At 43.0% G+C, this 25051-nt stretch overlaps 2 protein-coding genes across 7 annotated transcripts in view; both read right to left on the bottom strand.

Moving 5' to 3' along the window:
- Positions 1 to 11088, bottom strand: part of LOC112249541 (protein FAM189A2) — a 67196-nt gene extending 56108 nt beyond the window's left edge. Inside the window, exons 1-2 of one of the 2 annotated variants that reach the window (XM_042320812.1) lie at positions 10571 to 11088; positions 4443 to 4499 (exon numbers count right to left, since the gene is read on the bottom strand). In XM_042320812.1, coding sequence (XP_042176746.1) covers positions 4443 to 4499; positions 10571 to 10867 — 354 coding nt within the window. In that variant the 5' untranslated portion in view covers positions 10868 to 11088. The remainder of the gene's footprint in view (positions 1 to 4442; positions 4500 to 10570) is intronic. The other variant, XM_042320811.1, reaches the window with a different exon arrangement.
- A 9082-nt stretch (positions 11089 to 20170) lies between these two features.
- Positions 20171 to 25051, bottom strand: part of LOC112249540 (tight junction protein ZO-2-like) — a 103594-nt gene continuing 98713 nt past the window's right edge. For 4 of the 5 annotated variants that reach the window (XM_042320808.1, XM_042320807.1, XM_042320804.1 and 1 more), the window contains exons 20-23: positions 24403 to 24513; positions 23180 to 23551; positions 22933 to 23018; positions 20171 to 22739 (exon numbers count right to left, since the gene is read on the bottom strand). In XM_042320808.1, coding sequence (XP_042176742.1) covers positions 22571 to 22739; positions 22933 to 23018; positions 23180 to 23551; positions 24403 to 24513 — 738 coding nt within the window. In that variant the 3' untranslated portion in view covers positions 20171 to 22570. Of the gene's footprint in view, positions 22740 to 22932; positions 23019 to 23175; positions 23552 to 24402; positions 24514 to 25051 lie in introns of all 5 variants that reach the window. The other variant, XM_042320806.1, reaches the window with a different exon arrangement.

The raw sequence follows: 25051 nt of genomic DNA, 5'->3' as shown, positions 1-25051 counted from the left end.
TCCACAGGCCACAATCAACAGTGCTGCATAAGGCAACAATGCACGGCATCCATGTCACAAGGATCTGTACACAATTCCTGGAAGCTGAAAATGTCCCAGTTCTTCCATGGCCTGCATATCACCAGACATGTCACCCATTGAGCATGTTGGGATGCTCTGGATCAACCTGTACAACAGTGTGTTCCAGTTCCCGCCAATATCCAGTAACTTCACACAGTCATTGAAGAGGAGTCGGACAACATTCCACAGGCCACAATCAACAGTGCTGCATAAGGCAGCTGATGGTGGTCACACCAGATACTGACTGATTTTCTGATCCAAGCACCTACCTTTTTTTAAGGTACAGTATCTGAGACCAACCGTTGGATATCTGTATTCCCAGTCATGTGAAATCCATAGATTAGGGCCTAATGAATTTATTTCAATTGACTGATTTCCTTATATGAACTGTAACTCAGTAAAACCTTTGAAATGGTTGCTTGTTGCGATTATATTTTTGTTCAGCGTAATTCATGGATTAATGCTCATAAAAGTGTGGTAAATGTCTGTACATTTTCCTGTAAAAACAAAATATTGTTCAAAACAAAGCTGTTTAGTTACTTACTATTCTGCCAGCAGCAGCTCCGGGCACACGGGCTGTGCACCCAGTGCTTGGGTTATTTTGCCAGCTATTTTCTATAAGGGAGGACGGCACCAATGAGATTGAAGGATTTCATCACATTAATTTTAACCGCACAAAGCAAATGGATGGTCCTGTGGCGTTGAAATTAGAGCTCAGATCTCCTGGATCTCCCGGTAGTCAACAGATGGCGGTAAAGAGCAAATTGTACTTGACTTGTAATAAACTAACTGCAACAGTGACACCAGCTCTGTCACTTAACACTGTGGAATCACTTCTAAAAACAGAATTTGAAAGGCTGACCCTTCCAAATAATTGCAAATAAAGCATTTGGGACCTGATAAACCAGACATCATCATCCAGCAATTGCTCAAATCAAACCTTCCCGTGGACCTGGTATGAAAATAAAGCATGGCTGTTTGGCTGCCCAGCTTACAACACTTTGTGAAAAGAAATCACCACATTTTATCTAAGCTAATTGACTGAGTCAAATTCTTTGGTGCATTTGAGCTAACACTAAGGGGACAAGATAAAACACAAGTATTCGAGAACCCAGGAGTGTTTAGGGGACTTGTTGATTTTGTGTCATCGCTGGACACTGCAATGAAAGAGCACTTGGACACCGCTATTGGTTTTTAAAAGGCACGTCCCACGAGCTACTAGACTGTAGGCTCTCCACAATGCAAGGGCACATTGTACAGGAGTTACAGAACACTGACTTTATGGCCATACAAGCGAATGAGACAACCTATGTGATGCTTGCCATCATTTGCCGCTACATTGATGCAGCCAAAACTGTGCAAGAGAGATATTGGGGATTTGCGAAATTGGAAGGAGGCCCCAATGCAGACACCATCAGCAGGGCTCTCCTTCAAAATCTGGGCCTACTTTTTCCAGAGCAAGAAGCAGACAAGATAAATCATATTGGTCAAACATATGATGGGGAAAGCGTGATGCGCGGTTCAACTGGTGGCATTAGTAAGAAGGTTCAAGACATATACCTGAATGCCCACTTTCTCCACTGTTATGCATCACCAAATCAATTTGGTGATGCAACAAGCAGCATCAGCCGTGACACATGCTTGTGTATTTTTATCAGATTTAAGGAGGCGCTCAACCTGCTTCTCACGATCCAGCAAAATAAATGTGTTGGACAGCACAGTGGTACGCAGGCTCCCCCGCGCATCCCAGACGGGCTGGAATTTCCAGAGCCGTGTTGTAAACACTGTGCATGAAAATAAAGGTGAACTATTGGAGTGCTTAGAAACCATTCTAGCCTCTGATGACTTTGACAACATCACTGACAGGGAAGCCAAGGGATTCTCGACGATGTTAAAGGAGTTTCTTTTTTTCCTTGATTTGTTCCAGCACATAATGCCCCGAGTGGACATTCTTTTTGCACACCTGCATAAAAGAAGCATTGATGCTGTGCAAGCACAGGATGCCGTCAAATGCTTTATGGATGTTTTGTCCAAGGTACGAGACTCCGTGCCATTGCTCTGTGCCAAGTACACTGACGCAGCTGGAACCAGAAGAGGTGTTGCTAGTGGTGGAAATCAATGACAGGCATGAGGTAATTTAGTCTACAACCTAATTAAAAGCCCTCTATGAATTAAATAAATCATTATTATTGGCATATTAATATTCAGTTTACATTGATTAAACCTATACTTGATAGAGTTGTATGGATAGTGTGTGTTCAATGCGTCTAGCCTAATGCTTGTCAAAATCATGGGCATTAATATGGAGTTGCCCCCCCCTTTGCTGCTATAATAGCCTCTACTCTTCTGGGAAGGCTTTCCACTAGATGTTGGAACATTGCTGCAGGGACTTGCTTCAATTCAGCCACAAGAGCATTAGTGAGGTTGGGCAGTGATGTTGGGCGATTAGGCCTGGCTCGCAGTCGGAGTTCCAATTCATCCCAAAGGTGTTTGATGGGTTGAGGTCAGGGCTCTGTGCAGCCAGTCAAGTTCTTCCACACCAATCTTGACAAATTATTTCTGTATGGACCTCGCTTTGTAGACGGTGGCATTGCCCTGCTGAAACAGGAAAGGGCCTTTCCCAAACTGTTGCCACAAAGTTGGAAGCACAGAATGTTCTAGAATGTCATTGTATGCTGTAGCACAAAAATGTCCCTTCACTGGAACAAAGCCCAAACCATGGTAAACAGCCCCAGTGTCACGAATCCCGCCGAAGATGGTGCCTCTTCCTGTTCGGCGGCGCTCGGCGGTCGTCGTCGCCGGCCTATTAGCTGCCCCCGATCCCCTTTTCTGTTTCATTTAGTGTTGTCTGATTAGTTTCACCTGTTTGTTTGGGTTTTTGTTTTGGGCTATTTAAACCCGGTAGGCCCGCCGGCTTTTGTGCGGGCTTGTTTTTCGGTTATTGGTGTGTGTATATTTTGTGGATTCTATTTTCCGAACAGTTTCGTCTTGTTTGTTTGGACTGGGTCTTTATGCACCCTTGTGTGTGGCGTTGACCGACACACAGTTGTTTGGAAATAAATATCCACGTATCGAACTACCCTGCTTTCTGGCTCTCGACCCGAAACCTGCCCCTCCTCCTGCCCTGCCGGTAGCTGGGGCCGCAGTGTGTAGAGCCATTCAAAGTCCTGAGGAGGATAAACGAGGTGTGTTATAGATTACAACTCCCCTCTTACTATCGCATTAACCCCTCGTTTCATGTGTCTCTCCTCAGGCCGGTGGTAGCTGGTCCCCTACAAGAAGGTGAGGTGCAGGAGGTCCATCTGCCCCCTCTGGACATCGAGGAGTCGCCGGCATACACGGTACGAGCTACTCTGGACTCGAAACGCCGGGTGAGGGGCCTGCAGTACCTCGTGGACTGGGAGGGGTAGTACGGTATCGAACTACCCTGCTCTCTGCGCCTGCTCCTCCACCCACTACTTCTAGAAGTCGTAACACCCAGACCATTATTCATACTCCACCAAACTTTACAGTTGGAAATACGCATTCGGGCAGGTAGTGTTCTCCTCCAAACCCAGATTCGTCCATCGGACTGCCAGATGGTGAAGCGTGTTTCATCACTCCAGAGAAAGCGTTTACACTGCTTCAGAGTCCAATGTCGTCGAGCTTTGCACCACTCCAGCCAATGCTTTGCATTGCGCATGGTGATGTTAGGCTTGTGTGCAGCTGCTCAGCCATGGAAACCCATTTCATGAAGCTCCCAACTAATAGTTATTGTGCTGACGTTGCTTCCAGAGGCAATTTGGATCTTGGTAATGAGTGTTGCAACCGAAGACAGATGATTTTTACACGCTACACGCATCTGCACTCGGCAGACCCGTTCTATGAGCTTGTGTGACCTACCACTTTGCGGCTGAGCCGTTGTTGTTCCTAGACGTTTCCACTTCACAATAACAGCACTTGCAGTAGACCAGGGAGCTCTAGCAGGGAAAATTTGATGAACTGACTGGTTGGATAGGTGGTATCCTATGACGGTGCCACCTTGAAAGTCACTGAGCTCTTCAGTAAGGGCCATTCTACTGCCAATGTTGGTCTATTGAGATTGCACGGCTGTGTGCTCAAATGTATACACCTGACAGCAATGTGCGTGGCCTGTTGAAATTGGAAAAAACCTGCCTGCACTCTTCCCCCACCTACTTAGCCAACCAGGAGTCGCTACTGGCAGGTACTTAATTCAAAATGTGTTTATTCTGTTGTTGCTAGAGATATTCAAACAAAAATATGGAAAAAATGGTTGAATACCCCTGGCCTTCATACAGTACTTAGGTCGGTTCCCTCATACAGTAAGCAAGTACAGATCCCTCTCATGTATAAAAAGAACAGTTCTGTGATATATGACCTACCAGCAGCAGCATGGGTCTCCTCCATGTTGTGAGGCCAACGATCCCTGACAGGATCACCTGGAGAAGAAGAAGAAAACAGATACAGAAATCCGCAATGTTACATACTGTATGTGCATACACAGACATTAACCCCCCCCCACACACACAGACACACATTTTTGTCTCCATTAAAGTATTTTGTATTTATTAGGACCCCTAATTAGCTGTTGCCAAGGCAGTGGCTACTCCTCCTTGGGTCCAAACAGGAAACACAACAAATAAAATACATAATATACATAAATATACATACATAGAACTACATTTACATTTCAATTTAGCCATTCAGCAGACACTCCCATCCAGAGCAACCCACAGCTAGTGCATTCATATCAAGATGGAAAGGTGAGACAACCACATATCACAGTTGTATCCCAACCACGTATCACATACACTACCACCCAAAAGTTTGGGGTCACTTAGAAATGTCCTTGTTTTTTCTAAAGAAAAGCAATTTTAAAATCACATCAAATTTTTCAGAAATACAGTATATTTATTTTACTTTTATTTTACTAGGCAAGTCAGTTAAGAACACATTCTTATTTTCAACAAAGGCCTAGGAACAGTGGGTTAACTGCCTTGTTCAGGGGCAGAACAACAGATTTGTACCTTGTCAGCTCTAACCACTAGGCTACGCTGCCGCCCCAATATAGACATTGTTAATGTTGTAAATGACTATTGTAGCTGGAAACGGCTGATTTTTAATGGAATATCTACATAGGCGGACAGAGGCCCACCATCAGCAACCATCACTCCTGTGTTCCAATGGCACGTTGTGTTAGCTAATCCAAGTTTATCATTTTAAAAGGCTAATTGATCATTAGAAAACCCTTTTGCAATTATGTTAGCACAGCAGAAAACTGTTGTGCTCATTAAATAAGCAGTAAAACTTGCCTTCTTTAGACTAGTTGAGTATCTGGAGCATCAGCATTTGTGGGTTCGATTACAGGCTCAAAATGGACAGAAACAAAGACCTTTCTTCTGAAACTCATCAGTCTATTCTTGTTCTGAGAAATGAAGGCTATTCCATGCGAGAAATTGCCAAGAAACTGAAGATCTCGTACAACACTGTGTACTACTCCCTTCACAGAACAGCGCAAACTGGCCCTAACCAGAATAGAAAGAGGAGTGGGAGGCCCCTGGTGCACAACTGAGCAAGAGGACAAGCACTTTAGAGTGTCTAGTTTGAGAAGCAGACGCCTCACAAGTCCTCAACTGGCAGCTTTAGGCCAGCATCCCAGAGTCGCCTCTTCACTGTTGACGTTGAGACTAGTGTTTTGCGGGTACTATTTAATAAAGCTGCCAGTTGAGGACTTGAGGAGCGTCTGTTTCTCAAGTAGCTGGTAAACTAGACATAGCTGGTAAATTCGCTCTGGCTCTATCTACTCCGTTTTCAGAGCACTCGTCTGAGTGTGTCAGAGTGCAGAATAAGTGACGAATTTACGAACGCTCAACACCCGTTGAATATGGCCGGTGTCAGTATACATTAGCAAAAAAGCGTAATAAATTGTTGCCAGCAGCACAGTTGCAGTCACCAACGCTCTGGATAACATGAAAACAGCCTAACCAGCTCTACTAGAGCAAATAAAATGGTAAGAGTGAGCTGTTCACTCATTTGTGTCTGGAAGTAGCTAGCCAGCTAGCCAACGTTAGCCAGTTAGCTTGGGTGCTTGACTGCTGTTGTTAGGTCCGAATGCTCGGGTCGACCCTACTCCTCGGCCAGAGCGGCCAGTGTGCACTCTGAACGCTCTGAGAGCGAACCGCTTTGAATTTACTAATGGACAATCTGACAACGCTGAGTTTACGAACGCCCAGAGCGCACTCTGGCACTCCAGATTGAATTTACGAACACACCCGTAGTATAAACCAGCCTTTAGTCTTAAAATCTTTGATTGTTTAGTACACGGCCTCACATGTGAATATCTAAAGAGCTGGGTTGGGCTAAAGCTTAAGAGGGTGTGAATGATGCTGAATGGGTGTAGACTAAGAAGAGCTCTCCAATAGGTGTATCAAAACATTCAAGGGCCATTTTCTCAAAAGTGAGGTTACAAGTTTATCAACTTTCAAAGCAGAATGCCTTTCCAATTGTTCCTCAACTGCAGTATATGATATACCATGTTCTAGCACAGTCTCTACTGTTATCCAATGTAAAAAACACAATTTCAAACGTTGCTACATAAGACCGAATCCAGCCAGTCAGTCACACATGGTGTGTGGATGTTGTTTAAGGTTGTGTGAATGTTGTCTAAGGTTATGTGAACGTTGTCTGACATAATGAACTAAAGCAGCGATCTTCCTTTGTAGGCCATTGCGCCACACTTCCTAACAATAACTAGAGAGTTAGTTGCTCAATAGGCCTTATCTCCCTTACACCCACCCATGTTCCAGGAAAGCTATGTATGCCGAGTGAGTTGCTGTGTTTTGGTGGGGAGAGATTTGCCAGTGGATATTAAAACAGACTTGTACAAAGGCCAACAGAAGCCTGCAACACCCCAGCCCTTATAGATCAATGTGAAACCCGTATAATGTGGTGTCAAAGAGGAAAATGTAATTTGTTATCTTATATGGCTTGAAGAAGAGATAGTTATTCCTGTTCCTCTTAATTTCTGTAAGATTGTTACAAATTGCCCTGTAAGTTTTTGTAGTCTGTTTTATAACGGTTTCTAACTTTCTGTAAAACAATTGTTCATGGTTCCTGTTATCCCAGGATGTGTGGGAGAGTGGACATGTCCTTGATATGATTCGTCTCTGTCTGGACCTAATATCTGTGGTGATAAGCAGAAGCACCGGACTCATCTGAAGGGCATGTGAAACACCCCACCCATCCTCGGTCTGTATAAGATGTCTGTGAAAACAAAAAGCGAATTTATTTGGTTTTCCAATGCATGCTGAAATAAAGCGTTTGTATATTGAGATTGGACTGCCATATGAAGGGGTTTTCCACCACATAAGAACACAAAAACAAATTGTACTGTGTGGTTACATTAGTGTGTGGTAACATTAGTGTCTGTAAAAGGTTGATTTCTCTCCAGTGGTCGTTTCTGATTATAGTCTTCTGAAACACTTTTAGTCTAATACTCTAAAGGAAGTGGGCAGTTAAAGTGGCTGGACTGATTAAGACTTAACAGGGCCATTATTTTGAGGTTTGACAACCCTGGCAGCCTCCATAGTATTATCTGAGCAGCAGCTGTAGTAAGCTTGACAATCATGTAACCCCTGTGTAAGAGATTTTGAGATGGTCTGCCAGTGCACAAAAGTCATTGCACAATGCACAGTCCCACGTTAAAAGAACAACAACTCTAAAGGCTTCGCATACCCTTTATAAGGCCTACATAGATGCTTCACAAATTATATAAGTGAATCCATACTAGGCTTCTGTGAAATGTGTTATAACATGTCCTTACGTTTGGGGGGGGCCTTTAATTACACTACTATGTTTTTAAAAAAGCACTTGCACATCTGAGTTGTTGCAGGTGCATGGAAATAATGTGATAACTAAATAAAAGTGAAACCTGCACTTTTCTTTCACATTGAATTTTTTTTATAAACCAAGATGGAGAAATACCAGGGCTGCACCCCACAATGCACCCTAGTCCCAATTTAATGCACTACTTTTGAGCAGGGCACATAGGGTTTGCAATATGTCAGGAATAGGCCCTATTCCCTATACAGTGCAAGCTCTATGGGCCTTGGTCAAAAGTAAAGCGATAAATTGAAAATAGGGTGCCATTTATTCAATAGGGTGCCATTTATTCAATAGGGTGCCATTTATTCAATAGGGTACCATTTAGGATTCGGACCAAGATGGACACCTTAGATCGAGAAACATTCAATATCAAATTCTGGTTCAGTGTTTCCCAATAAGAAACTGCCTGTTTTATAAGAACTTTAATCACAATGTGCTTCCTGGGGTAAATTACTAGGTTATTACCCCTGACCATGATTACTCATAACAATATAGTTTATTTTGCCAAAGGATTGTATAGTCCCTTATTTGGTGTGATTGATTTATAAAGACATAGCTTTGGATATCAACTTCATTTCTACCCAGTCCTTTCAGATATACAGTTGAAGTCGGAAATTTACAAACACTTAGGTTGGAGTCATTAAAACTCGTTTTTCAACCACTCCACAAATTTCTTGTTAACAAATTATAGTTTTGGCAAGTTGGTTAGGACATCTACTTTGTGCATGACACAAGTAATTTTTCCAACAATTGTTTACAGAAAGATAATTTCACTTATAATTCACTGTATCACAATTCCAGTGGGTCAAAGTGGACATACACTAAGTTGACTGTGCCTTTAAACAGCTTGGAAAATTCCAGAAAATTATGTCATGGCTCTAGAAGCTTTTGATAGGCTAATTGACATAATTTGAGTCAATTGGAGGTGTACCCGTGGATGCATTTCAAGGCCTACCTTCCAACTCACTGCCTCTTTGCTTGACATTATGGGAAAATCAAAAGAAATCAGCCAAGACCTCAGAAAAGAATGTGTAGACCTCCACAAGTCTGGTTCATCCTTGGGAGCAATTTCCAAATGCCTGAAGGTACCACGTTCATCTGTACAAACAATAGTACACAAGTATAAACACCATGGGACCATGCAGCCATTATACCGCTCAGGAACGAGACACGTTCTGTCTCCTTGAGATAAACGTACTTTGGTGCGAAAAGTGCAAATCAATCCCAGAACAACAGCAAAGGACCTTGTGAAGATGCTGGAGGAAACAGGTACAAAAGTATCTATAGCCACAGTAAAACGAGTCCTATATCAACATAACCTGAAAGGCAGCTCAGCAAGGAAGAAGCCACTGCTCCAAAACCTCCATAAAAGCCAGACTTCGGTTTACAACTGCACATGGGGACAAATATTGTACTTTTTTGTAGAAATGTCCTCTGGTCTGATGAAACAAATATAGAACTGCTTGGCCATAATGACCATCGTTATGTTTGGAGGAAAAAGGGGGAGGCTTGTAAGCCGAAGAACACCATCCCAACCGTGAAGACCGGGGGTTGCAGCATCATGTTGTGGGGGTGCTTTGCTGCAGGAGGGACTGGTGCACTTCACAAAATAGATGGCAACATGAGGAAGAAAAATGATGTGGATATATTGAAGCAAAATCTCAAGACATCAGTCCGGTTAAAGTTAAAGCTTGGTTGCAAATGGATCTTCCAAATGGACAATGACCCCAAGCATACTTCCAAAGTTGTGGCAAAATGGCTTAAGGACAACAAAGTCAAGGTATTGGAGTGGCCATCACAAAGCCCTGACCTCAATCCCATAGAACATTTGTGGGCAGAACTGAAAAAGTGTGTGTGAGCAAGGAGGCCTACAAAGCTGAGTCCGTTTACACCAGCTCTGTCTGGATGAATGGGCCAAAATTCACTCAACTTATTGTGGGAATCTTGTGGAAGGCCACCCGAAATGTTTGACCCAAGTTAAACAATTTAAAGGCAATGCTACCAAATACTAATTGAGTGTATGTAAACTTCTGACCCACTGGGAATGTGATGAAAGAAATAAAAGCTGAAATAAATCACTCTCTACTATTATTCTGACATTTCACATTCTTAAAATAAAGAGGTGATCCTAATTGACGGAAAACAGGGCATTTTTACTAGGATTAAATGTCAGGAATTGTGAAAAACTGAGTTTAAATGTATTTGGCTAAGGTGTATGCAAACTTCCAACTTCAACTGTACAGTATCTGCTCCAATCCAGTTAATTCATAAATTAGCTAGTATCCAACTGTAGGGGCTACCAATATAAGTCACCCCATAATAATAATGTACTTGTCAGCACACAAGTCACCTAATACCACTGGACTCTTAAACAGCATCTAGATATGACACCAGGACACTACAGCTGACAAATAGTCCATCGCTCTGCCATGTGTTTTGGTTCTGGTGGATATGATCTAATCCCCTAACAAGAGTGTGATTTGGGTAATAGTTGCATAATTGATAAGCACTACACAAACTGTTGATATAGTCGACTAGCTATCATAGTTTAAGAATATGGAGTAAAAAAAAATGACTGCCATTTTATTAATTATGTGTGAGATGTTAATAAACCTGAGCTACTCACTGAAGATCCGACCCAGAAAGGGCATGAGTTTCGGATGGGTGTCGAGCTGCTGAGGGAGAGAGCTGAGAAGGAGAGCGCGACCATGGAGCAGCCGAGAACCAGCTGCAGTAATCCGAGGGAGAGCAGTGGGCCGCGGGGGAGAAGCGCTGGTAACAGCTGCGACTGAGAACCAGGCATGCGAGAGCTAGATAGACAGCGGGGCGGCCGGCTCCTGAACGACGAGTCTGCCAACTGAGAACCCAAAGAAACCCTAGTTACAGGGTAACATGATCCGGGGAGAACTACCGGTATAGACATTGGATATGCGCCACCAGGAGGAGAACAACTGAACCTGGATGAGACTCAGCGCGAGGAGGCGGGTGATCGTTTTAGTTTTATTCCTAAATTAAAGAAGAGATCCTTCAGTTGGATTTGGTCGATCTTAGCGTCGTTACTACTGCCATGACCGTCTCGAGGTGGCGGAGTTTGAAGTTTTAAAATAACTGCTGTTTGTGACAAGGGGCTAGGATTGCGTTTCACATTTTTGTCAGAGGCACAAGAAGGGCGCAGGAAAGGGCGCGTGTGCAGCCCTCTGGGCATAAACCGCAGGGACCCATGTGTCCCGGCCCTGGGCATAAACGGCAGGGACCCAAGCCGCTAGGGTGCCCCCAACCCCCTTTTTTTAGGAACTCAGTCATGGTCTCAATTTACTGTTGAGAGTTAGAATGGTAGAATACATGAGATGCAATTTTGAAATTGGCAGTGCATCAGCAGTTTTTCCTCTTGTAATGTCAGTCACTGACAGTCACTCAATTAGCCCATGTCAGCTAAAAATGTTTAAATTGGTAAATTAGTCTAGCCAGTTATCTACACCTTACACATTACCATGCATGGCATTTGCCAAGGGGCCCTAACCTCCAGCCCCCCCCATTGGCTTTGATACTCTGATTGGTTAGAGACATCAAACCGGTAATTACTTTGTTTTGTACAGCAACCCTAGTGTGCCTCCTCACCACAAATGACTTCAGTGATGACAGTCAGAATTGCAGGTAGTGAGCTTTAAAAGGGCTAAATGTTCTATCCACGCATCACAACATTTTGGGAATTGCAGGAAATTAGCTTTTAAAAAATGTTCTGTCCGCCCCATGGCATGAGTAGAATTGCATGAAATTCAATTTAAAACGGCAAGATTTCTCTCCGCCCCATGGAAAAATGGGTAGAATTGCAGAAAATGTGCTTTAAAACCACAGCATTTTCTCTACGCCCTATAGCAAAATGCATACAATTGCAAGAAATTAACTGATGTCAAAAGGGGGACCACAAAAATGTTTTATCCACAAGGTGGTGAGGCCCCCAAACTAAATCTTGATTAGGGCCACCAAAAAGCTAGGATCGGCCCTGCGGGTGAGATTTAGCCACATGTCCCCAACTGTCATTTGCAATATTTAAGTGTGAAAGTATTCAAGGATTTCTTAACTCTCCAGATAGATTTTTATTTTGAGTCAGGCCGCCGTCATTATTTGCACAAAAATAAATTGATAAACGTAATTCACTAGCCTAAATGTCTTGTTTAGATGTGTTTGATGACAGCTGGCTGTAGTAGGTTATGCAAATGTAAAGTGGGGCAAAAAAGTATTTAGTCAGCCACCAATTGTGCAAGTTCTCCCACTTCAAAAGATGAGAGGCCTGTATTTTTCATCATAGGTACACTTCAACTATGACAGACAAAATGAGGAAAAAAATCCCGAAAATCACATTGTAGGATTTTTAATGAATTTATTTGCAAATTATGGCGGAAAATAAGTATTTGGTCACCTACAAACAAGCAAGATTTCTGGCTCTCACAGACCTGTAACTTCTTCTTTAAGAGGCTCCTCTGTCCTCCACTCGTTACCTGTATTAATGGCACCTGTTTGAACTTGTTATCAGTATAAAAGACACCTGTCCACAACCTCAAACAGTCACACTCCAAACTCCACTATGGCCAAGACCAAAGAGCTGTCAAAGGACACCAGAAACAAAATTGTAGACCTGCACCAGGCTGGGAAGACTGAATCTGCAATAGGTAAGTAGCTTGGTTTGAAGAAATCAACTGTGGGAGCAATTATTAGGAAATGGAAGACATACAAGACCACTGATAATCTCCCTCGATCTGGGGCTCCACGCAAGATCTCACCCCGTGGCGTCAAAATGATCACAAGAACGGTGAGCAAAAATCCCAGAGCCACACGGGGGGACCTAGTGAATGACCTGCAGAGAGCTGGGACCAAAGTAACAAAGCCTACCATCAGTAACACACTATGCCGCCAGGGACTCAAATCCTGCAGTGCCAGACTTAAGCCAGTATATGTCCAGGCCCGTCTGAAGTTTGCTAGAGAGCTTTTGGATGATCCAGAAGAAGATTGGGAGAATGTCATATGATCAGATGAAACAAAAATATAACTTTTTGGTAAAAACTCAACTCGTCGTGTTTGGAGGACAAAGAATGCTGAGTTGCATCCAAAGAACACCATACCTACTGTGGAGCATTGGGGTGGAAACATCATGATTTGGGGCTGTTTTTCTGCAAAGGGACCAGGACGACTGATCCGTGTAAAGGAAAGAATGAATGGGGCCGTGTACCATGAGATTTTGAGTGAAAACCTCCTTCCATCAGCAAGGGCATTGAAGATGAAATGTGGCTGGGTCTTTCAGCATGACGATGATCCCAAACCGCCCGGGCAACGAAGGAGTGGCTTCGTAAGAAGCATTTCAAGGTCCTGGAGTGGCCTAGCCAGTCTCCAGATCTCAACCCCATAGAAAATCTTTGGAGGGAGTTGAAAGTCTGTGTTACCCAGCAACAGCCCCAAAACATCACTGCTCTAGAGGAGATCTGCATGGAGGAATGGGCCAAAATTACCAGCAGCAAACAGTGTGTGAAAACCTCGTGAAGACTTACAGAAAACATTTGACCTCTGTCATTGCCAAAAAAGGGTATAAACAAAGTAGTGAGATAAACTTTTGTTATTGACCAAATACTTATTTTCCACCATAATTTGCAAATCAATTTATTACAAATCCTACAATGTGATTTTCTGGATTTTTTTTCTCATTTTGTCTGTCATAGTTGAAGTGTACCTATGATGAAAATTACAGGCCTCTCTCATCTTTTTAAGTGGGAGAACTTGCACAATTGGTGGCTGACTAAATACTTTTTTGCCCCACTGTATATCCTCTTATAAAAACAACTATCTACTCTATCTGCATTGTGTTTTGATCAGCATACATATGACCAAAGGATCAGGTTTGGTGTTGATCTTTTATTCTCTGATAATGACAGGAAAAATATCCATAAACAAATGCTGTCCTTATATGCCAAAGTCCTCTCTTACGCATGGGTACAGTAGACAGTGCAATATAACAGTAATCTAGTTTCACATAACAGTATAATATAAGGTAAATGCAATATACAGTATGAAATAGAAATGTACAGAATAGTCTATGGACCTAGACCTAGGCTAGCTAGCTTTCTCAATGACAACCTGGTGTTATGTACAGTACGTGACATGCACTTGCAAACTACTAACAGTAAAATATGGTCAAAATATCTTCAACAAAAACACATGGCATATTTAATGACAGGAAAAACTTTCATAAACAAATGCTGTGCTCCCCTTTTAACAACAAAAGGGGACATGAATAGACATGCAAGCCCAATGACGACATGTAGTCTACAGTAGAAAGTACAGTAGCTAGCTAGCATGTACAACATTCACAAATCAACAGATACAATTCGAATAAATGACCGAAATACATGAATATCTCAATATATTGGTGGGAGACCATTATAATACACTGTCAGTGACCATATAAACTCATTGTAAGTGTTTTAACATATAGGCCTGATTATGATTTTCATGGGACAATTTTTCAGTACCCAACCTTCCACGTGGGTACAGTAGTAGACAGCGAAGAGTTAAGGGGGGCAGGGGATGTTTGAGGGGGAATGCAGAAGGGAGTGTGCAACGTTAAAAAGGGCACTTACAACAACAAAAGGAATGTACAGTAATATCAGGCATGGACCTATTGAAATGTTGTGTAATTATACAACATATAATTACAACATGTTGAATTACGCAAACCTCTGAAGAGTATGAAAATAAAATAAAAATACTTGTAATGACTTCCTATATACAGGCCCTACGTTTTACCAAACCACTCACTGGAATATATCAGCTAAATAGCTACCTAATAAAAGGTTGAGAGAATAGAGATTGTGCAGGTCTAAGCACTCTCTCTTGAAAAATGAGGACTAAGGCCAAACCTATACTTTTGTTGTGAACTAAAACTTCTCAACATCTAAGTTTATTCCCTTATCAATAACTGGGTACTTTTTCCTACCATTGTCCTTTAGTGTCTACAATTTGTTCTACCATAGACTATCAGTTTACACACTGGCTTGATAACCCTCCCAAACTTAGAAGGGGGGTGACTGCCTGCATGGGGGCTCTTCCTAGGTTGTTCTTGGGCAGGAGGGCATTGAGGGGCAAGGAAAGAGGAGGGGGATGAAGGGTCACCAGCACCAGTAGCACCAGCCACAGGAAGCTCATCTGAGGTGAATGTTTCATCTGTGGGTTACTTGGGCTGAGGCTGCCAGTGTCTTCAGCTGAAGACTGTACTGTTGAACACCAGAAGCTTCAGTCTTAGGTGTATTACTTTGTTGGTTACAGCGAGCAGAGACAAACATGGCCACAAATCATGGTCAACAAGTTTTTATGTTGTTCCGCCATTGCCACACATATACCAAAGGTGACGTCAAAGGGTGTCATAATACATTTCTCAAAACCACATCAATACATCAGGCACATCAGTCACATGGGTGTCACTTCCCATACTGTTGTCGCTCTTGAAGCTGGGGTCTGACATATCCTGTGTCAGGAGGTTTCCCTGCACCACATTCCCATATCCACTATGACCCCAGATCGTGTAGATGTGGAGTCCAGGCTTTGAAGCCACAACAGTGTAGAAAACTCATCATTGGAAACTCTGTACAATATATCATTCACCAGTGTGAGCATTTCCCATTGTTTCACATTCTTCCGAGCGAGCTGGTTGTCATTGTGATGCTTACATTTGGCTGGTCTGCACTTCCTCTCAACATAGTGGATCACTGTGGAGATGGAGGCATCATGTTGTTGGTGGGGCTTGAGCTCTTCTACGGACAAGGAGGGGAGTGTTTATTGGCTAGCTGGGTGCTCATGTGGTCCACTAACAAAGCAGCTCTCTGTTGAGACGCAGACTCCCAGTCTTCATGAGAGGAGAGTAAGACTGACACGCCATCCTCAGACAAGGACACATCCGCAGACACACTCAGGGAGGAGTTATCCTAGGACTTGTGGCTGACATGTCTGGTGGAATGCATCCTGCACACATCCATCTTCCACATCACACACTTTCCTAAGCAGCTCCAAATATGGCTCGGACAAGAGTCGATGACTCGGTGGCTTCACAAACGGGTCCCTGCTCAGCGTGTTGGGCACAACATTGTTTCCCTGGAATGTGTTTGATCTCAAAGCAGTATGGTGCAAGCTTGGAGATTCAGCGTAGCTCACCTGCATCCACCTTGTGCTTGGTCATGATGTAGGGCAGGGATGGGCAACATACATTTTTTGTGGCCCCCACTCCCATCAATGTTGCCCATCCCTGATGTAGGGTAAGTATACCCATTAAGCCCACTTCATTCTTTGGATTCAAATCATTTTTTTCTTTCTTTTTCTGCCATTTCATGTTTCAACAAGCTAATGTGGTTGTTGTATCCATACCAGTTTTTATTCTTAGCCAATCAGATGATTTATTAGTAAGTTATAAAGTATTCATACCTCTTGACTAATTCCACATTTTGTTGTTACAGCTGAATTAAAACATTTATTAAATATTTTGTTAATCTCACCCATCTACACACAATACCCCATAACGACAAAGTGAAAACAGATTTTTAGAAAGGTTTGAACATTGTGAATGTCAAATCCAGAAATATCTCATTTACATTAGTATTTACACCCCCGAGTCAATACTTTGTAGAAGCACCTTTGGCAGCGATTACAGTGAGTCTACAAGAGCTTTACACACCTGGATTGTGCAACATTTGCCCATTATTCTTTTCAAAATTCTTCAAGCTCTGTTGAATTGGTTGTTGATCATTGTGAAACAACCATTTTCAGGTCTTGCCATAGGTTTTCAAGTAGATTAAAGTCAAAACTGTAACTCGGCCATTCAGGAACATTCACTGTCTTCTTGGTAAGCAACTCCAGTGTAGATTTGACCTACAGTGTGAATGTTTAAATGATGTATTCAATATAGACAAGAAAAATACAATCATTTGTGTGTTATTAGTTTAAGCACACTACAGTGCCTTGCGAAAGTATTCGGCCCCCTTGAACTTTGCGACCTTTTGCCACATTTCAGGCTTCAAACATAAAGATATAAAACTGTATTTTTTTGTGAAGAATCAACAACAAGTGGGACACAATCATGAAGTGGAACGACATTTATTGGATATTTCAAACTTTTTTAACAAATCAAAAACTGAAAAATTGTGCGTGCAGAATTATTCAGCCCCCTTAAGTTAATACTTTGTAGCGCCACCTTTTGCTGCGATTACAGCTGTAAGTCGCTTGGGGTATGTCTCTATCAGTTTTGCACATCGAGAGACTGAAATTTTTTCCCATTCCTCCTTGCAAAACAGCTCGAGCTCAGTGAGGTTGGATGGAGAGCATTTGTGAACAGCAGTTTTCAGTTCGTTCCACAGATTCTCGATTGGATTCAGGTCTGGACTTTGACTTGGCCATTCTAACACCTGGATATGTTTATTTTTGAACCATTCCATTGTAGATTTTGCTTTATGTTTTGGATCATTGTCTTGTTGGAAGACAAATCTCCGTCCCAGTCTCAGGTCTTTTGCAGACTCCATCAGGTTTTCTTCCAGAATGGTCCTGTATTTGGCTCCATCCATCTTCCCATCAATTTTAACCATCTTCCCTGTCCCTGCTGAAGAAAAGCAGGCCCAAACCATGATACTGCCACCACCATGTTTGACAGTGGGGATGGTGTGTTCAGGGTGATGAGCTGTGTTGCTTTTACGCCAAACATAACGTTTTGCATTGTTGCAAAAAGTTCAATTTTGGTTTCATCTGACCAGAGCACCTTCTTCCACATGTTTGGTGTGTCTCCCAGGTGGCTTGTGGCAAACTTTAAACAACACTTTTTATGGATATCTTTAAGAAATGGCTTTCTTCTTGCCACTCTTCCATAAAGGCCAGATTTGTGCAATATACGACTGATTGTTGAACTATGGACAGAATCTCCCACCTCAGCTGTAGATCTCTGCAGTTCATCCAGAGTGATCATGGGCCTCTTGGCTGCATCTCTGATCAGTCTTCTCCTTGTATGAGCTGAAAGTTTAGAGGGATGGCCAGGTCTTGGTAGATTTGCAGTGGTCTGATACTCCTTCCATTTCAATATTATCGCTTGCACAGTGCTCCTTGGGATGTTTAAAGCTTGGGAAATCTTTTTGTATCCAAATCCGGCTTTAAACTTCTTCACAACAGTATCTCGGACCTGCCTGGTGTGTTCCTTGTTCTTCATGATGCTCTCTGCGCTTTAAACGGACCTCTGAGACTATCACAGTGCAGGTGCATTTATACGGAGACTTGATTACACACAGGTGGATTGTATTTATCATCATTAGTCATTTAGGTCAACATTGGATCATTCAGAGATCCTCACTGAACTTCTGGAGAGAGTTTGCTGCACTGAAAGTAAAGGGGCTGAATAATTTTGCACGCCCAATTTTTCAGTTTTTGATTTGTTAAAAAAGTTTGAAATATCCAATAAATGTTGTTCCACTTCATGATTGTGTCCCACTTGTTGTTGATTCTTAACAAAAAAATACAGTTTTATATCTTTATGTTTGAAGCCTGAAATGTGGCAAAAGGTCGCAAAGTTCAAGGGGGCCGAATACTTTCGCAAGGCACTGTATGTTTTTTTCTATTGTTGTTACTAAGATTTATGACTAACTTATACAGTAATCCAAGTAACTTCAAAGGGTTCACATATTTTTTCTTGACACTGTATATATCTATATGTCTACAGTTGAAGTTGGAGGTTTACATACACTTAGGTTGGAGTCATTAAAACTCGTTTTTCAACCACTCCACAAATTTCTTGTTCACAAACTATAGTTTTGGCATGTCGGTTAGGACACCTGCTTTGTGCATGACACAAGTCATTTTTCCAACAATTGTTTACAGACAGATTATTTCACAATTCCAGTCGGTCAGGAGTTTACATACACTAAGTTGACTGTGCCTTTAAACAGTTTGGAAAATTCCAGAAAATGATGTCATGGCTTTAGAAGCTTTTGATAGGCTAATTGACATAATTTGAGTCAATTGGAGGTGTACCTGTGGATGTATTTCAAGGCCTACCTTCAAACTCAGTGCCTATTTGCTTGACATCATGGGAAAATCAGCCAAGACCAAGTCTGGTTCATCCTTGGGAGTACTTTCAAAATGCCTGAAGGTACGACATTCATCTGTACAACCAATAGTACGCAAGTATAAACACCATGGGACCATGCAGCCGTCATACCGCTCGGGAAGGAGACGCGTTCTGTCTCCTAGAGATTAACGTACCTTGGTGCGAAAAGTGCAAATCAATCCCAGAACAACAGCAAAGGACCTTGTGAAGATGCTGGAGGAAACAGGTACAAAAGTATCTATAGCCACAGTAAAACGAGTCCTATATCGACATAACCTGAAAGGCCACTCAGCAAAGAAGAAGCCACTGCTCCAAAACCGCCATAAAAAAGCCAGACTACGGTTTGCAACTGGATATGGGGACAAAGATGGTACATTTTGGAGAAATGTCCTCTGGTCTGATGAAACAAAAATAGAACTGTTTGGCCATAATGACTATCGTTATGTTTGGGAATGTGATGAAAGAAATAAAAGCTGAAATAAATCATTCTCACTACTTTTATTCTGACATTTCACATTCTTGAAATAAAGTGGTGATCCTAACTGACCTAAAACAGGGAATTTTTACTTGGATTAAATGTCAGGAATTGTGAAAAACTGAGTTTAAATGTATTAGGCTAAGGTGTATGGAAACTTCAACTGATATATATATATATATATATAAAACCAACCTCTGGCCTGTATTTGAAGTGGAAGGATGGTGGGATGGTTACTTTACTAGGCCACTCCTGAAGAGCCAGATCAAACCCCCCCTGGTGGTGATGTTATGTAACAGCAGTATCAGGGGACCTGGTATCCATAACGTGTCCACAGTAGGTAGGACTGTTTCCTATTAACGTTTATGTTAATGTGGTAGATGATTTGCAGCTTGCCAACGCTCGAGGCACGATGAGTAACTAAGTGTACAACAAAATAAACACCAATCCCCCAATCAGTCAAATACAAAGTGATAGTTTAGGTAGCCACAGTATCACACACATAAAATAACCTTAACACGACTGAGCCAATCAGACCCAAGCTGTACTGGCCGGGTTACACATCCACCATAGCTGCATGAACCATGTTGAAAAGGACAATGTGAACAGAAAATAAAGCCAGCACAGGGTGTTTTCTACACTCGGTCAATGAAAGACTTTCTTTTATTTGGTGTTGTAAGATAAAACTACATGAAAGACCCAAAGCAGACATTGTCCAGTCATTCCTCTCTCTATCTGTTTCTCTCTCTCTCTCTGTTTCTCTCTCTTTAATACTGTGTGTTCAATCATAAGCACTTATAACCCACTGGAGGTATAGTGTGAACTGAGATACAATCAAGCATGTAATAACATGTAGAAACACATCAACAGTGTAACAGAGACCACGACAGCCGACATGACAGACGCCACAACAGAAATGACTGACATACATATCAACCAATCACACATCTCCTACATCAAACCTCCTCTCTGAAACCACCTGATCTGGGTTGCTATTCAATCAAAACCGTTATCCAGGTTTCCGTGGTTAAAACAAAAATGACCTTCCTCTTTTGAAAGATCATGTTTGAGTTATATTACTGATCAGTTTCTTTTTGTTCCGCACAGTGAATTTATTCTCATACATTTTATCATACCCAGGAAACTCGGAAAACATTCCCCCCCAATTTCGTGATATCCAATTAGTAGTTACAGTCTTGTCCCATTGCTGCAACTCCCGTACGGAGGTTGAGAAGGTCGAGAGCCATGCGACCTCTGAGCCGCACTGCTTCCTAGACACACTCCTCGCTTAACCCGGAAGCCAGACGCACCAATGTGTCGGAGGAAACACCGTACAACTGGCGACCCGAAGTCAGCATGCATGCGCCCGGCCCGCCACCAGGAGTCGCTAGAGCAAGATGGGACAAGGACATCCCGGCTGGCCAAACCCTCCCCTAACCCGGACGACACTAGGCCAATGTGCGCAGTCTCATGGGTTTCCCAGTCATGGCAGGCTGCGACACAGCCTGGAATTGAACCCGGGTCTGTAGTGACGCCTCTAGCACTGCGATGCAGTGCCTTAGACCGCTGCACCACTCAGGAGGCGGTTTTGATTAAATGCTGTTCCCATGTTGGACATGTCTCTGGGGGACAGGACTGGTCACGGATATTATCGTTGTGGAGGAAGGGACAAAGGGACGGATGGAGGGACGGTACAGTGGGGACAGTATTAAGGTTTTGGTGTCTCTTGTTCCCTGTTTTCCCTAAAAGCTTGAGAGCAGCAGAGTGGTGTGGTCCAGGGGACAGGGGTGCCATGCATGGTCAGATGTCCCCAAACCTCATTATGTTATTCATAAAGTAAAAGGCACTTAAAAAAATCTTACATTCCAGTGTATTGTATATATAATATATTGCCTCTTTCGTTCGCTCTCTCGATATCTCTCATATATATATATATATATATATAGTATGTATACACACACACGCACACACACACACACACACATGATCATATAGGAAGGAATGCAAAGATGGAGGAGTATAAACACCAGACATTGTATATATAATAATATATATGTGACCTTTTAAAATAGTTTGGAGACAGCTGGTTATAATGTTGGATATACAAAAGGAAAGGAGTAACGAGAAGAAGATACAGCTTGGAGGACTCGTAAGGTTTAAGGTTCTTGTGGAGTGCAGAGAGGGACTCGTGGTAATAGGTTTCAGTTGCTCTGCAGGCAGCAAACTGAAGGAGTTGCATAGGCAAGAAATAACATCCTGATTAAATGGATCATAACAATAACACAGATCGGTGTAACAGTAACACAGATCGGTGTAACAATAACACAGATCGGTGTAACAGTAACACAGATCGGTGTAACAGTAACACAGATCGGTGTAACAATAACACAGATCGGTGTAACAGTAACACAGATCGGTGTAACAGTAACACAGATCGGTGTAACAGTAACACAGATCGGTGTAACAGTAACACAGATCGGTGTAACAGTAACACAGATCGGTGTAACAATAACACAGATCGGTATAACAATAACACAGATCGGTATAACAATAACACAGATCGGTATAACACAGATCGGTATAACAATAACACAGATCGGTGTAACAATAACACAGATCGGTGTAACAAAAAATAACTCAACTAAACAAGCAAATAGAAATTAAACAAGAATAATAACAGTGAGGTAACTATCCACTTTTTGAAGCAAAAAAGCGGTTTTAAGAAAAACTTAAAACTGGCCAGCTTCTGAGTCAGCAGCGTATTGGTGCAGGGTCAGGGGAGGGGGGCAGAGTCCCGGTGGAATTGAGTCAATCAGAGCAAGGCTCAGCAGTGTGTGGGTGTCTGTCAACCAGCCCTGTGTCTTGTTACTTTAGGGTGTTAAGGGTAGTCGGGGGTCCAGGAGAGAAGGGGCACTACAGTTTAGTGTGGTAGGGTAGGTAGGTGGGTGTGGTAGGGTAGGTAGGTGGGCACGTAGTAGTGCTACACTTCATTCAGTGTCCTGGTATTTTATGGCTGTTGGTAGCATAGTCTAAAGTTCTGTGTCCTGGTATTTCTGGTTGTTGGTCTGGTAGTAGCCTCTCTTGGTGTGGTCTGCCAGCTGGCGTCGGTACTCTTCCTCTTCGCTGGGGTAGAACCCACAACTCTCAGAGTATGGCAGCTTGGAGGGAGGGGTCTGGGGGTCAGGACGCGAGCTGGAACTGAACACACACACAGGCGCACACACACACACGTACACGCATGAACACACAGACACACACACATTAATGTACAATACACAAAGACACACAATATATTCAGTGAAAATCCCCACACGCAGATGAATATAGAGTACAACGGAGAGCAGACAGACGTAACACGATGGGTAAAAACCCTCCCATATTGAGTTCCTACCCTATAGGCTGAGGCCGGCTGTGATCCAGTTTCTGGGTCTTCACAGGGACAGCATAGATGTCTGGGTGCTTCTGAGCTATCTCCAACTGGCCAGAGACAGACATTAGTATGATGCTTTGATGACAACACAGACTAGCAGGCACACACTCTTTCTCTCTCACACACACATTCAGAGGTGCACACACACACACAAACACACATTCAGAGGCACATGCACGCACGCACGCACACACATCCACCCACCCACCCTGGCGTTCTGGGCCTCCTGCAGCTCCAGCATCCTCTGAGTGCGTGCAAAGTGGTCCATCTTCTCAAAGGCCTTGATCTTCCCCAGGAACGACTTGAGGCTGGGGTCCTCAGGGCTCTCCCCTGGCTCCTCCGGGCCCCTAAAGGCCGCTGTGTTTGGGGCCGTGCTGCAGGTGGTGTCCTGGGTATTATAGGAAGGTTTGATGGCGATGGGGGGAGGTGCCAGTGGCTTGGCCTTGCCAAATGAGTTAAGGGTGCGAGTGAGAGGAGGGGGATCGCTGGCAGGGCTGGAGGAGTGGGAGTCGTAGCCTCGGCTGGGGGGCTCGTATGACCCTATGGGAGGGACTACCTCATCCCTGAACAGCAGCTTTACCTTGAGGGGGAGGGAGGGAGGCGGGGGTGGGGTGGGGGGTGGACCAGCATAGAATTAGAATGAATCAAATCATTTTGATTCGATTCAGTCAATGAAATCATTCTATTTCTATGGGGACCAAACAGGGTTAGTCACAGATCAGCACACCAAACATTTCTGTACGTGAATAGTAGATTTGTGACTAGAAAAACGCTTGAAACAATAAATCATTAACTTTAGGCTTCCGCCCTCATTACCTCACTATTGATTTACAACATAAAAGAAGCTTCAAGTTGTACTTTCCCAAACACATTCATAACAGAAGACAATGTTGAATACCACATTTTGATAGACAACACTGACCAAAACCACGGACACCTATTTCTCTACAACATTGTAAGAGTTCAAAACACAGGTAGCCTATATTACTCTAGAATATCTGTTCAACAGACAAAGGTTCACAATACTATTAATGACCATGAGGTTTCACGAACGCAGGACCCTTCTATCACCACAAGGAATTTCCCACAAGGGAGTTACTTATTGCTAATTAGGTACCAGAGTGATCTGCCGTTGGAGGAATCCAAGCCGTGGTGGGTGTGGTTTCTCCAGATCAGACCATTCTTCAGAGAGAAGGGGAGTTTGCTAGTTCTGATTTAGTTAAAGAGCTAAGGGGTGGTGGGGGTTTTCAAAAATTCAAATGTAAGTGGATGTTTGAAAGCCACCGGAGATCTTGTACTTATCTACGCCAAAAACCACGCAGTTGCCTAAAAATCTGATGCTCACTACCGGTTGACTTTATGTTCGAAAGATGGTAAAAGTGAATATAGGAGGAATTTGTATATGTATATGTGTGTGTGTCTGTCTCTCACCTTGGGGGGGTCAGGTACAAACGCGGGGGGTGGGCTGGCGCTGCTGAGCACCTCCCTGCTGCCCACCCTCCTGACACGACCACGGATCTCTGGACTACACCTGCGCAGGATCTGACCCCAAAAACACATATACACACATAGGACAGGGTCAACAGGAAGTACCATGCAGGTTCACAGGCTGGGTCAAGGGTCAACCATGCTGATTATTGAAGGGTCATGTTTTAATTATAGAGGGGTTGTGTCTCTTTGCATTCAAAAGGGCCAAGAGGTGACAAGAGGTGACATCTGCATAAACCAGGTGCATAGAAGCGGAAGAGGAAGTAATACTGTACATGCAGTTAGTAGCCTATGTAACACTGTTATACACTCCTACCCTGGGACACACAAACAGATTTTAAGATCCTCGCACAGCTATAAAAAAAATCATACAGTTGTTTTTCCAGTCTGTTTTTAACTACTGTACTAGAGAGAAACTGGCCACAGGCCTTTGGGAGGGCTATTATCATAGTGCTGAATGGCCTCTATTTAGTAAACTGTTTTACTAAAGTGCATCTGACACATTGGGTATTCCTGAAACAACCCAAACAAATGCTAACCAGATGGTATTGATGTTGGTCATGTCGGCCTAGATTGGACTGGGGATATCATA

Source organism: Oncorhynchus tshawytscha, linkage group LG04 (assembly GCF_018296145.1).
Source record: "Oncorhynchus tshawytscha isolate Ot180627B linkage group LG04, Otsh_v2.0, whole genome shotgun sequence".
Lineage (NCBI taxonomy): Eukaryota > Metazoa > Chordata > Actinopteri > Salmoniformes > Salmonidae > Oncorhynchus > Oncorhynchus tshawytscha.
The sequence above is the reverse complement of the archived record's forward strand: the minus strand, read 5'-3'. Positions and strand labels throughout refer to the sequence as shown.